We start from the raw sequence: 15,432 nt of genomic DNA, 5'->3' as shown, positions 1-15,432 counted from the left end.
GAACACGCACTTGCTTTAGCTTGTTGAGGCTATCACATTTCCTTAACACTCTTGGAAAACTGTGTCAGGCTCTGCAAAAGAGCCTGCACTGAAAATCCCATCAAATTTAACGGAAAAATAGACACAGTTAGGCGGTACTCAATGGATTATTATGACTCAACGAGGTCCGTAAGGCGCTGCTGGTGTCCGTCATGTGACAGCGTTTTGCCTTATGTTTATAATTTCTGTGTCATACACCGCCCCCTGAGGTCCTGGACTAGGTAACCTCGTGTTCAAGTACTGGCTGGAGCTGACCTTTATTGACAATGTTTCGATTTCAGAAGTATCATGTTTGTTAAAGAGGCTGTCTAAAGTTAATAGATGGGCTCCTCTATTTGGATCCACATTTTTGAACCACCTGGAGAGCGCTTATAAAGACTGTCTCTCCGGAGGACCTGTCCTATTCTGCATTACTCAGACAACCAATTGATTTGAGTGAGTACTGTGTAATGCTTTATTTCTCCTTTGGTGGTGCAGTAGGGAAGTTAAACACTTAGGCCCCTTTCACACGGGCGAGTATTCCGCGAGGATGCGATGCGTGAGGTGAACGCATTGCACCCGCACTGAATACCGACCCATTCATTTCTATGGGGCTGTTCACTTGTGCGTTGCGTGAAAATCGCAGCATGCTCTATATTCTGTTTTTCACGCAACGCAGGCCCCATAGAAATGAATGGGGTTGCGTGAAAATCGCAAGCATCCGCAAGCAAGTGCGGATGCGGTGCGATTTTCACGCATGGTTGCTAGGTGACAGTCTATTTACTGTATTATTTTCCCTTATAACATGGTTATAAGGGAAAATAATAGCATACTGAATACAGAATGCTTAGTAGGTGATCAATTGGGGGTTAAAAAAATTATTAACTCACCTTCTCCTCTTGTTCGCTTAGTTTCCGGTCTCTTCTTTACTTCTTAAAAGATGAACTACCGGCTAGGACCTGTGGTGACGTCAGATCACATGCTCCAATCACATGGTCCATCACCACGGTGATGGACCATGTGATTGGAGCATGTGATCTGACGTCACCAAAGGTTCTTTAGCCCACAGCTCATCATTAAAGAAGTAAAGAAGAGACCGGGAACTAAGCGAACAAGAGGAGAAGGTAAGTAAAATTTTTTATTTCTTTTTAACCCTCAATTGATCACCTACTATGCATTCTGTATTCAGAATGCTATTATTTTCCCTTATAACCATGTTATAAGGGAAAATAATAACATCTACACAACACCTAACCCAAGCCCGAACTTCTGTGAAGAAGTTCGGGTTTGGGTACCAAACATGCGCGATTTTTCTCACGCGAGTGCAAAATGCATTACAATGTTTTGCACTCGCGCGGAAAAATCGTGGGTGTTCCCGGAACACATTTTTACGCAACGCCCGTGTGAAAGAGGCCTTAGGCTACCTGCATAGGTTGCTGATTGTGCACGGTTTTCCCTCACGAGAATCCGCACGGAAAAACTGTGCAAAATCCACAACCTCTGTAGGTAGCCGAAGCGTTTAAAACCACATCGTAATACAGTACCAGCAAAGTGGATGAGATCAGACAAATCTAATTTACATTTATTCATAGAAAGCATATACCCTTAAAACATAACTTTTAATAAATTACTAATATAAAAAATGCCCACATAGAGCTGATATTAAATACCCAAAAATATTGCTGCTGAAGATACACAGATAGAGGTGATGGCAGGGGAAATAATAGTTAGACCAGGGTCCGGGTATCGGGAGATTCTGTCCCTGATTAGGCCTAGGTTCGGGGACAGAGGGCACCTACCATCTGGGTGTTCCTCAGGGCTGAGCCAGATGAGGATTAATCAGGGACAGAATCTCCCTATACCCAGACCCTGGTCTAACTATTATTTCCCCTGCCCTCACCTCTATCTGTATATCTTCAGCAACAATATTTTTGGGTATTTAATATCAGCTCTAGGTGGGCGTTTTTTATATTAGTAATTTATTAAAAGTTATGTTTTAAGTGTATATGCTTTCTATGAATTTATGTTGGCTTTGCATTACCTGGTTCAATATATCTAATGCTATGAATTATAAATCTAATGTACACTTTGCTTTTTTTTTCTTCCGTGTGGAAATTGACCTGCCGTGCGGATTTTGAAAACATGTCAATAGTTTGAGAGTGAGATCTGCAGCAAAATCCACAAGTAACTTGTGCGGATTTCGATGTGGATTTGGTGCGGAAACGCACAAAAATCCACTTGGAAATTGGTGTGGAATTTCTGCAAGACTACATGCACCCATGTGCTGGTAGAATAAAAGCGCCTTCACATGCGGTAGATTTTGCTTTAGAAAATCAGTTTCATTCACCTTAATAAAGCTTGCAGAAATCCATGTGCTTGCCACAAAAACAACCTGATTCGAATGAATGTAACTGATTTTCAGTCGCATAAATATTCTGCAAGTAAATCTGCCATGTAGGGTGCTTTCACATGTGGCACATATTTTTTAACTGAAAATCAATTCCATTCATTTGAATAGGGCTATGAGCTTACTACCGAAACATTCCCAATCAGAAGAATGGAACTGATCTTCAGTTGCAGAAAGTCTGCCGTGTGTGAAGGAGCCCTTTCTGCCAAGTTTCTTCAAACATTACAGCTGATTGCTGGGTGTTCCAGAAGTCGGGCACTTTGACATCTGCTTATTGTCAAAAAGTCCTTCTCCAGGTACGTAATATATTCTCCAGTATGTGATATATTTGGAAATCTTTACATGGTTGATTAAAGAGGTTGTCCATCCTTGTAGCCGGCAGCAGGACAGCGGACAGATGACTGGTGTTAGGACCATAGGGGTTGTTGGTTCCAAGGTCGGATAATCCCTTTAAATTGTAAAAATTGATATGTAAACTTTGCCAAATGCAGACCTGACTTTCCGAAGAAGTAACTATTTTAACTGATATTCAAAATGCCACCACAAAACCTCAATTAACAATGGACTCATATTTAAAGGGAAAGAGGCTGGTAACTAAAAGAAAAATAACAAATGCAACTGCCACTAGCTGGGTACATTGTACAGAGTGATGAAGAATGTACCAAATTAATCTGTTCTCCACATGCCAAACGATAATGTACAGTAAAGGAAAAAGCTTGAATTAGATAGTCTGTTACTAGAATTCCAATACTATTATCAGATATATTGTAGCAAGAAGACTGCAGTCAGCATACATAGCATACAAATCCTTAGGGCAGCTGCTGGTGAAGGATTATATCAAAAGTGCTTGCTCACTGCATTGGATCATACTAAGATACTACATTGTGCTACAATATATGTGTAATATGATCAGAGTGGTAGAATTGTTTCACTAGGATATGGTACCAATGTCCGATTAGAAGAACGGGCTACGGAGTTTAATGGCCGCTGCCACTTCGTTCAAGTGATTGACGGGAGTCACAACAGGTAGATAAGGAAGGATTTCCAGGGTCCGTTCCACAATTAAAACAATTTTTATTCAGCAAAGTTAAGCTCCATGTCCATACATCTGGACACTGCTTATGCATTTCGACCCATACATAGGAGTCTTAATCATGGCTTGTTTTATTCTGGAATGGACAAGGAATCCTCCTTCCTTTACTGTTCCACGTGTGAGCCTGCATTACAGTGCGTCCTGGAAATAGAGGGTGAGCTGGAGCATTTTCTGTCTTCACAAGGCCGGACACTGGTGTCTTTCATGACACAATCCCCTTAAATGAAAGCAGCATCAGCCACACATAAAAATCATCAAAATAAGGTGCCTTAAAAAGAACAACAATAGAAATGCTCCTAAGAAAACAAGTCGTCTTTTGAGTTTATACAAACACCACATATATCAGATCTTTTCAAGGTAAGAAAGATATTCAGCAAGAACGAGCCCTTCTTGCTCTAAGGTTAAATCCAGGTAATCCTCTTCATGTTCAGGAATATCATCCAAAATTTCTTTAACTGGATCAATATCTGGCTCGTTATAAAATGACGTGCTTGTCCCTGAGAAACAAAAGGAAAAAAAGGTTCTATAGTAATTGTACAGAGATTATTTAAATCTGTGGTTGAGGCAAAGGAACTTGCAGCTGCGTTTCCTAACTAGGAGATGACTAAAGCAAAGGATGAAATGATAGGGATCAGGCTGGTCGATGGAACCTGTATTTATAAGGAAGATGCTGAATTAGTATATTTGTAAAGTAAAAACCAAATGTGAAGATAATGGTAAGGGTTGGAGTACCACGGACAAAGATCATAAAATTACTTTGGATCGTTCCGACAGTCCTGTAGATTTTATATGCAGCTGGCTCCCAGCTGATTGCCTTACTTTAAGAATGCCTAAACTTTCAGATGGCTTTTCAGGATAAGCTGCCACATGTGTATTTCAGGCCATTAAATGACTAGTATTATGCATTTTTAGCAGTTCCCTCATCTGCAGGCTTCTTCAGTTTTCCCTGAACTAGAGGGTGGAGATTGGATGCTGTTATGTATCCCATAGACTGCACAGAGAGAAAGCAAGAGATCCTGCTCTCTGTCTCGGATTCACTCAGAATCACTACATAGGACATTATAAAGTACTGAGCTGCAGTGGTGTGAATAAAGCACTTGGAGTGAGATATAACACTTGCTATTAGCTGGTCTACTGCCTGTGTCTCTCACTGTAGCTCACTATGCCTCCCACCTCCCCTCTCCAAAGATTTTTATGGGCGGATGTAATGTGATTGTTTAGTCTGTCTTGGTCTGAGATCGATTTCAGCAGACAATTCAGCGTGAATGTTAGTTTAGAAAAGGGCAGAAGAGGTAGTAAGTGGAGATAGGGTCAACTTTCTTATATTAGCCTGTACTACTGATGTATGCAAAGTTGTGTGGAAAGTTAGTGAACACTAAAAGCTCCTTAGCCACAATGAAAAATCTTTGCCAGGTTTCCCTCTCCCCAATTATCCCATGCAGTAACGTCACATGCAATGTCTATTGACAAGTGCAGGGAAATAGTGGCACACCATGAAACACAGCTCACTCCATGCCTCTTGTGCAAACCTTCGTATCGGGCAAAATATAGAACAAGTCTCCATACAGCTTAGCTTTATAGTTACTACACCTGCAGATTCTGACGAGGATGCATGGGACTCCTTTGGCTTGTCCAGGTCTTGGAGAAGATGAGGAGGGAGCATTCCTTGGTGGTGAGCCAGAATCTGAGAAGCCAATTCAACATTACCCATGAAAAGCTGGAGGGCTGCCTTTGCTGCCTCAGGGGAAAACCCAATATACACCAGCTAGGAAGTAAAGAGATGTGGAGTTATATTATATTTATGTAACCGTACAGAAAAATCAAACCTTTCTTTCATCAGATAGTGATTCTGTACAGAGTAGAAATTATCAGGTTTAAAGATAACTACATAGAATAGTTTAACATAAATTATATAATTCAATTAAGGGAGGGTTCAATGCTGAGACATAGCTTGAAAAAAAGGAACTGTGACACGTGTGTCTTCTGAATCCATTTTCTGATTTCTAAGTCTGAAGTTGGAAATGTATTCACTATAATGAATGTGTAATGCAGACATTAGTTATGTAGACCTTAAAGGGGTTCTCAAGGAATTAAGAAAATTAACATACTTAAATTTTACTTAATTATAAAAATATTCCCAAATATTTTCATTAGTTATAATGGCTTGTTTTTTTCTGGGGAGCAATCATTAGGAGAAATAAAATGGCCGCCATATTATTAGTACAAACAAAACCTGTTCTAATCACACAGAAGGACAAGTTACTTCACAACACTGAGCTGAAGAGCTGCCTCATCCTCCTCGCCTACGTGTCAGGGATTATGATCCTGAATACAACTGATAAGATCTTCAGCAGATTCTCTGTAGAAATAGCGTTCATGAGGAGACATGAAGTACAGAGAGAACCGACAGGACAGACTGTGATAATGTGGGGCTGTGGTAATGGAGACTGCATACAATTGCTGCTTCTCCTAGCCACATCCCCAACTCTCCTCTCTGTACTTCATGTCTCCTCATGAACTCCAATCCTACAGAGATTCTGCTGAAGATCAAAATAAACTGTATTCAGGACCATAATCCCTGACAAGCAGAGCAGAGAGGAGGATGAGGCAGCTCTTTAGCTCAGTGTTGTGAAATAACTTGCCCTCCTGTGTGATTAGGACAGGTGTTATGTGTACTAATAGGAGGGCAGCTATTTTAATTTTCCCTGATGATTGTTCCCCAGTCAAAACAAGCCACTCTAACTAATGAAATATATTTGAGAATTTATTTATAATAAAGTAATATATAAGTATTTTCACTAATTTTATTTTCTTAATTCTTGGAGAACCCCTTTAAGGTGACATTTGCCTACAGAAGGGCTAGACTCTCTGAATTTTGCTTATGTGATACTTCTTGCTCAAGTGACGAGGTTTGAACTGTATTCTGGTTTACTCTCAATAGACTTAAAGGTGTTCTCCGGGATGTAAAAAACTGATTACGTGTCCTCAGGACAGGTTATTAATGTCAGATCAATGGGAATCAGACTACTGGCACCCTTGCTGATCAGCTGTTGGAAGGGGCTGTGGCGCTTAGGTGAGCACAGAGGCCTCTTTCTTGGCCTGCTACGTTAAGTCCATTGGTCACATCGCCGGTGTAGCTCAGTGAATGGGCCCGAGCTGCAATATCAAGCACAGCCACTATACAATCTACATGCTTGGAACACTATGAAGTGGCTGCTGCAGCACTTGTCCAGGTACCATGGCTCCTTCAAACAGCTGATTGGCAGGCGTGCCGGGAGTCACCCCCTTAACGATATGATATTGATGACCTATCCTGAGGACAGATCATCAATATTTAAGTCCCAAAAAAACCCTTTAAGATATTCATACATGTTTAATAGCTGCATACTTGATTTGGATGGATCAGTTGAGAGGCTACACATAAGATCAACTGATCCTTTCAAAACTGTTGGGTTTTAACTATATATATATATATATATATATATATATATATATATATACATACACACACACACACACACACACACATACACTTATATGTAAGGGTATCTTGAGACAGAGGCATTGTTTGCTTAATGATGCTAGAGCCTAATCCAGATCATTGTGTATTGTGTCAACATAAATAATCTATTGTGGTTGTGAAACGGTTAATGAGATAGACTGGCAGGAACAAGCTAATTGTCCTCATGAAGCCATGTTATCTAGTCATTTCGATTTACGGTGACTTTCTCTAGTATGTCTGTAATGCTGTAATGTTCATATGTTCATCAGGAATGCAAACAAGAAGTATAAAAAACACTGTGTGTATGAGGGAAAGGGACACTGGCACCAAAAATAAACGGAAAAAGTTCACCTTTGATCCATGGATGATAAATCTTTGGCTAATCTGCCTCGCTTTCTTCTTATTTTGCAAGTAATGGCCAAATGGTCTTTATTACCTCCTTATGTGTATTTAACATGTCCTATTTATCAGCACTCTCTAAAGCACTGACACTCTGCTACATCAGCATTTCTGTAAATCTAATCCGCTTCATGATGTGCAAAGCAATACACAGATTGGAAAGAAAGATGTTCTGGATTGTAACATCCAGGTGGTTACTGTGTAACCTAAAACCCTGTTACATGATAGCCTGGAACTGGACAGAGTACATTAGTTCACTGCCAAAAAACTATCCCACACCGTGATACTATATATTTATGTCTACATAAGGCTTTCTTGGAATCAGAAATGCTCTAATGTTCCTTTAATCCAGTACTAATGACACCTGAGAGGTGCTGGATTATATGCTAGTTTATTGGGCCGTCATAGAAAAGTACAATGTAATGCTAAGACCTGAGGTACAGAGCAGTAATAGGGCTGCTATAGGTACATGGGGCCACATTGATCCAAATTTCCACTAGTTCCTTTTCTGCTCTGTCTTCTGGTCCTGTAAAACCTTTGATTATCATTGAGCATCTTTATAGATACAAGTGCTGTTGTTATTGTGTCCTTTTTCTTGTTGCCACTGTACTGTGAGCACCAGAAACAGTAGCTTGTGGGTTTGAACTGAGGCCATTGTGTTCAATGGCGGTTCATTTCTGCCACTGTACCCTGGAGTTGTGCATATGTGCTATATATTTCCTGAGTGTCAGTCTGATATATGTTGCTTGAGTTCTGTGACCTGCCCTGGTTGTGCAGCATTGATTCTGTTGGATTTTTGCACATTCTGTGTCTGGATTCTGTGATGTCTGTTCCGTGAATTTTGCCTGTGTGTGTATGAATTCTGTCCAAGTTCTCTTTGCCGTGCTCTTGAGTCTGTTTCACGTGTGGCCTGAATTCTCTCCTAGTTCTGTTTTCCAATGAATCTCCAAGTTCCAGTTCTTGTCTGATCTGCCTTGCCAAGTTCCTATTTCTGGACCTGTTGTGTCTGAACAGTTTCCTAGAGTTCTGTGCCTGTTACCGTCTTGCATGTGTCTATGTCTGAATTGTGTTGTGAAGTCTGTTCCGTGGATTTTGCAAGTTCTCTGCCTGTTTGTCCTTGCCTGGTTCTGTCTATGGTCTTGCCTGTCCTTTTGGTGTCCTGCAATGGTGCTTCTGACCCAGTGTGTCAGCTGCCAACTACACCAGTACTATTCAAAGAGGTAACATAACACCCTCAGGTCTAGCTCAACGTCAAACTGGTTAGTTGGAACAGTGGGTCCACAACTATTGTTCATAACAATTTAAAGATTAGTAGACTCCACACTAATAATATTTTGGTGTATATATTACATCACACTAAGGTAAGAATATGAACGTGGTTTGTATATAAAAAAAACAGCCTCTATTAAAAGATGGGCGAGTTTTACAGCCAGGGACCCCCTGGTTGTTGATAAGGCACACTGGGAGGCAGTTTTGACCATTGCCTTGGCTGCGGCAATCTGTGGTCTAGCTACATAACAGACCCTTTCGTGCTAGTAGGGGTCCATGCAGTCAGACCCCCAGAGACCATACATTTATGACCTATTCAGTCGATGCCTGTTGTTGTCTTCTGGTTACTCTGAAAGAATTTAGGAAGGTATATGGACTATTACAAAAGATAATTAAGCACTCTTACCTGATCAATATTCTCTTGAGACACAGTGAATGAGTCACTGCCAGGCGGATCATCATGTGGGATTAGCAGTTCCGGATTATCAAGGAGAATCTGTTATAGCAAGAAGAAATACTTCATTTCACATAAATTAAATGACAAAAAACAAGCCAATCATATAGAACCAAGGCTTACTGCAGTGGAAACGATAGGCTGATTATGGCTTTCCTCAGCAAATTCAGCTGGACTCAGGATGATCAGATGGTCGCCCAGCGGCAGTGTTTTAGAAGGGGCTGTCAATGGGGAGATAATCCCTTTAACTTTTTATTCTCAATGGGAGAATTTCTAATGCCAGTCTTCATCTAATTTGGTGGCATGGGACAAATTTATTAAGAGGCCCATACCCATTAATAATTTGGGCGCATTGCGACAGGTCCGGTCACCAAAAGCTGAATATATGCCAGCTCCTAGATTTCAGGTGTAACCAGAAATGGGCCAGAAAACTGGTGTATGTAATACTAAATCTGTTGGACAACCCCCATCCCACTTTTTATAAAAGTGTTCAGTGTGGAGTAAAATGGCAAAGAGTTGCAAATGTTTGCTCAAACTGAGGCTTGTGCAAAGATTGGTATCTTTTCTACACCATGTAAAAACTTTCAGAAATTCCCTCCTATATGTTTATTCATGTAATTCCACACTGGTCCAGTCCTAGGTAACTACAAAGGGTTTGTTTCTTAATCTGGCATGACAGGTCCACTTAAGGGATGCTTCTGTTCCATCTACATTCCTATGCACTGACAAAAAGAAAAAACTCCTGGGTTTTCATCATGACATCATACACAGGTCTAGAACACTATGAAACCCTCTAAAGCACATGTTCTAGTCGGAATTGAAGGATATCATGTGCTACGATTTCTATTCCAAATTGTAATCCAACGACTTGGAAGGTTACAGGTCGTTCCAGCACTTGCAGGCATCACCATCTTGTGTGACTTTTTCTAGGAATAATCTATGTTTTTGGAAGATATTATCTTTAGTTAAAACGGTGGGGAGCCCAAGCAAAGTGCTTTAGATTTCATCTATATTATTTTTTCAATCACTTGATACACATAATACTGATGCATTCAGTAATACAATTACTTCATATTTAGAATCGCTTGCAGAGAAGCAAAACTGCTATACGTAGGTCACTTCCATGTCAGTATATACTGTCAAGATGCAGCTGCTGAGGCGCTGAAGGGGAAGGCTTTTTTTCCACTAGGTTTCTGACGAGCAGAATTATTAAAAAGTAACTCTTATTTCATAAATCTTTTGACATGTTTTTGATTGGTGTGGGTCCAGGTTGTGAATTTTTTTACTTTTCAGGTTTGCGGTCTGATAAATTTACTATAATTTACGCTAGAAACTGGCATACATTATAGCATAAATCTATGCGGGATCACAGCTGGTGTAGATCTGCTTTCTGTCACATGAACCTCCAAAAGATAAGCCTGCGTCTCATAATACATTTGGTGTATCTCACTCCAGCACACATTCTGTTTTCCGTTTGCCCTAATGCATTCTGAATGGAAAAGGATCCGTTCAGAATGCATCAGTTTGCCTCCGATCAGTCTCCATTCCGCTCTGGAGGCTGCTTGCAGCGTTTTGGTGTCCGTCTGACGAAGCGGAGCCAATCGGATCCGTCCTGGCACACAATGTAAGTCAATGGGGATGGATCCATTTTCTCTGACACAATCTGGCACAATAGAAAAAGGATCCGTCCCCCATTGACTTTCAATGGTGTTCTAGACGGATCATGGCTATATAAGAAATAATACAACCGAACCCGTTCATGACGGATGCATGCGGTTGTATTATTATAACGGAAGCGTTTTTGCAGATTCATGACGGATCGGCAAAAAACGCTAATATGAAAGTAAGCCTTAGCCTGTTGTAAGACTGCTTGATAAAGACCCCAGGCTGAAACATTGCTGGTGATTTTGATTTTTGGGATGTTGCAACACCCACATGGATGCTGCCACTTCCTTCTCTATTGGCATATGAACTGCCAATATAAAACCTTATCCCCTATGAGTTTGTCTTTATCTAACCCCACCTCTTCAAGGAGAGATGATCACAGCCAAAGTGGCACAGCGCTCAGGCAAGCGCCTTCACTTCCACAATCAGTGGGGTCTCAGAACCCATCGATCATAACTTCTGATGTCATGGAAAGGACAGTTACAACTTAATTATTTTCAGTATACAAACCTAATTTGGCGCATCCATGTATTTATTATTTAGAAGACACATTGCAATATATTTGCTTTTCTTGGCTCTAGTGCTGTTTGGCAGGATAAAGCAGACAGGAGCGTAACGTTCAGTCTCAGACAAATCATTCTCATCACTGTACGCTAGTATTGGACCTGAGGGCTTTTCTTTCTGGTGACAATTCCCCATCACTTTGCTGATCAGCTAACAGCCCACCCACAAACAGAGCTCTATTGATGGCTACAGAGTTTATTGTCTTATGGAGGCTGCTTTGGTAACCAATAAGCAAAGTCATCTAGTCAGGGCCTTCTCCATGGCATATCGGAATATTATAAGAAGGGGTTGTATATCTGGGGTTCATTTTATTTGCAATATCACTACTAATATCACTCAATACACCTTGAGGGACAACAGAATCATTAGTCTGGGAACCTAAGGGTTCGTCCACAAACATCGCCTGCAGACCAGCAGTAAAAATTTGTAGATCCTAAGTTAAAAAAAATAAAATAAATCCTTTTAACAGCTTCATTACCGAAATGCTGATCCCCCTTCCTTACCAGGCCAATTTTTCAGTTGTAGGGATGGGCCTATCTGCAAATAACAGATTCATTTCCGAGCCAGCCTACATGTATTTGATATTATTTTTCACGGGACACCTTCTTAGACCTTTCTTTCGTACCATTAGATGGACATAATATAAAAAAAATATATATATATTTTTAAAGGGGTTGTCCGACCCCTGAAATGCCCCCCCATATGCCCGGGCCCCTCACTCACAATATACTTACCTCGCTCCCTGGCACCTGTGTTGCTCCTGGTCCCCACACAGCTGCCGCTGCTTCTCCCCGTGTGCAGATGAAAACACCTGGTGTGGGCAGCCAATTGCAGACGACGGGGACAAGCCTTCCTAGCGTCACCCGCAATACTATGGAGGCTCGTCCCCGTCGCTGCCTGCCATTTCATTTAATGTTTGTGTGTGTCGTTAAAAGACATCAACAGTATCCCCCCATAACGCTACCTCTACAGCACCCCGCCCCCTTAATAGTGACCTCCACAGCCCCCCCGCCCCTTAACACTGAGCCCCCCACCCCACAGTGCCCCGCCTCCTTAAAATGGGACCTCCACAGCAGCCCATTCCCTTAACTTTGACCTTCACAGCATCCTGCCCATTTAACAGTGAGTTCCACAGCACTCCACCTCCTCGACACTGACCTCCACAGGGGCCCGCCCCCTTAACAGTGACCTCAACCATTCCCTGCCCCCTTAACAGAGACCTCCACAGTACCTACTCCTTTAACAGTCACTGCCACAGTACCCCGCTCCCTTAACAGTGACCACACAGTACCCCGCAATCTTAACAGTGACTTCCAAAGCAGCTGCCCCTTTAATAGTTGCCTACCCAGTCCCCTACCCCATTAACAGTGACCTCCACAGTGGCCTGCCCCTTAACAGTAACATCCACAGAGTCTGCCCCTTTAACATTGACCTTCACAGCGGACGCTCCTTTATTAGTGAACTCCACAGTACCCTGTCTCCTTAACAGTGATATCCACAATAACCCGCCCCCTTAACAGTGACTTCAACAGCAGCTGCCCCTTTAATAGTGACCTCCACAGTCCCCTCGCCCACTTAACAGTGACCTCCACAGATCTCCGTTCCCTTAAAATGTGACCTCCACAACACCCGCCCCCTTAACAGTGACCTCTACATCACCCTGCCCCTCAAAACTGACCTCCATAGCGGACCGTCCCCTTAGCTGTGACCTCCATCGCTCCCTGTCCCTTTAACAGAGACCTCCATAGTGCCCACCCCTTAACAGAAACTGCCACAGTAACCCGCCCCCTTAACAGTAACTGCCACAGTAACCCGCTACCTTAACAGTGACCTCCACAGTACCCAGCTGCCTTAAAAGTGACCCCCACAGTCCCTTGCCTCCTTAACAGTAACCTCCATAATGCCCGGCCCTTTAACAATGACCTCCACAGCATCCTACCCCCTTAACAGTGACCTCCACAGTGGCCCACCTCTTTAACAGTGACCTCCCCTTTATTAATGACCTCCACAGTACCCCATCTCCTTAACAATGATTTCCACACTAACTCGCCCCCTTAACAGTGGCCTCTACAGAGCTCTGCCCCTTAACACTGAGTTCCATAGTGGTCCGTCCCCTTAACTGTGACCTCCACAACACTCTGCTTCCTTAACAGTGTCATACACAGCCCCCTGCACCTTTTTAAAGGTGACCTACATCACTGAAGAAAAATGGCTTGGTTGTTATGGAAACGTAGTGTAAAACTGTGTGTATGTGGAGTCTAAGGGCCTGCAAGCTTCTACTGGCTGATAAGGGTCATGTGACGGTGTGTATGGCAGTTGGGATATGAATGAAACACCTGCAGGCATATATTGACCAATGCAGATCATGTGATAGTGCCATATTGGCATTTTTTGGAGAATATCTCAGGAACGGTACGTCGTGCTGAGGAGGCGAGCCTCCTTATCTCAGAGCGCCTGCGCCGAATCAACACAGGCGCTTGATTTTTGAAATGCTGACAGGGCTGGCCGGAGGAGGAGATTTCGGCTGGCCCTGTCAATCAACAAGAGGAGGGGGCGGTTTTCTGCGGCTGCTACCAGCAAGTAGATGCCCTACTTGCTGGTAGAAAGGTAATTAGCATTTCATAAAAGTAAGTTTTTTGCTAAATCTACTGAACGAAAATTATTAATAACATAATGTATGGCAATATGGCAGGATAGGGATTATAAGTACACAAAAAAAAAAAAATTTGTTTAGTGGGGTGACAGAAGCCCTTTAACCACCTCAGCCCCCAGTGCTTAACCCCTTAAGGACTCGGCCCTATTTCACCTTAAGGACTTGGCCATTTTTTGCAAATCTGACCACTGTCACTTTAAGTGCTGATAACTTTAAAACGCTTTGACTTACCCAGGCCGTTCTGAGATTGTTTTTTCGTCACATATTGTACTTTATGACACTGCTAAAATTGGGTCAAAAAAGTTAATTTTTTTGCATAAAAAAATACAATTTTTACCAAAAATTTTGAAAAATTAGGAAATTTCCAACTTTCATTTTCTCTACTTCTGTAATACATAGTAATACCCCCAAAAATTGTGATGATTTTACATTCCCCATATGTCTACTTCATGTTTGTAGCATTTTGGGAATGATATTTTATTTTTTGGGGATGTTACAAGGCTTAGAAGTTTAGAAGCAAATTTTGAAATTTTCTGAAATCTTCAAAATCCCACTTTTTATGGACCAGTTCAGGTTTGAAGTCATATTGTGAGGCTTAGATAATAGAAACCTCCCAAAAATGACCCCATTCTAGAAACTACACCCCTCAAGGTATTCAAAACTGTTTTTTCAAACTTTATTAACCCTTTAGGTCTTCCACAAGAGTTAATGGCAGATGGAGAAACAATTTTGAAATTTATATTTTTTGGAAAATTTTCCAATATAATCAATTTTTTCCAGTAGTAAAACAAGGGTTAACTGCCTAACAAAACTCAAAATGGGTTGCCCCGATTCTGTAGTTTGCAGAAACACCCCATATGTGGTCGTAAACTACTGTTTGGCCGAACGGGAGCACATAGAAGGAGGGGAACACCATATGGGTTTTGGAAGGCAGATTTTGCAGGACTGGTTTTGTTTATACCATGTCCCATTTGAAGCCCCCTGTTGCACCCCTAGAATAGAAATTTCAAAAAAGTGACTCCATCTAAGAAAGTACAACCCCTCAAGGTATTCAAAACTGGGTTTACAAACTTTGTTAACCCTTTAGGTGTTCCACAAGAGTTGATGGCAGATGGAGAAACAATTTAGAAATTTCTATTTTTTGGAAAATTTTCCAATATAATCAATTTTTTCCAGGAGTAAAACAAGGGTTAACTGCCAAACAAAACTCAAAATGGGTTGCCCCGATTCTGTAGTTTGCAGAAACACCCCATATGTGGTCGTAAACTACTGTTTGGCCGAACGGGAGCACATAGAAGGAGGGGAACACCATATGGGTTTTGGAAGGCAGATTTTGCAGGACTGGTTTTGTTTATACCATGTCCCATTTGAAGCCCCCTGTTGCACCCCTAGAATAGAAATTTCAAAA

General features: G+C 41.7%; 1 protein-coding gene across 1 annotated transcript in view; it reads right to left on the bottom strand.

Annotated features, from left to right (window-relative positions):
- Nucleotides 1-2,496: 2,496 nt before the first annotated feature.
- NUB1 (negative regulator of ubiquitin like proteins 1) overlaps nt 2,497-15,432 on the bottom strand; it is a 67,825-nt gene continuing 54,889 nt past the window's right edge. The window contains exons 9-11 of the mRNA XM_040434029.1: nt 9,095-9,184; nt 5,109-5,283; nt 2,497-4,015 (exon numbers count right to left, since the gene is read on the bottom strand). Of these exons, the coding sequence (XP_040289963.1) occupies nt 3,861-4,015; nt 5,109-5,283; nt 9,095-9,184 (420 nt within the window). The 3' untranslated portion in view covers nt 2,497-3,860. The remainder of the gene's footprint in view (nt 4,016-5,108; nt 5,284-9,094; nt 9,185-15,432) is intronic.

Source organism: Bufo bufo, chromosome 5, assembly GCF_905171765.1.
Source record: "Bufo bufo chromosome 5, aBufBuf1.1, whole genome shotgun sequence".
NCBI lineage: Eukaryota > Metazoa > Chordata > Amphibia > Anura > Bufonidae > Bufo > Bufo bufo.
Note: the sequence above shows the minus strand (reverse complement) of the source record. Positions and strands in the feature narration are given on the sequence as shown.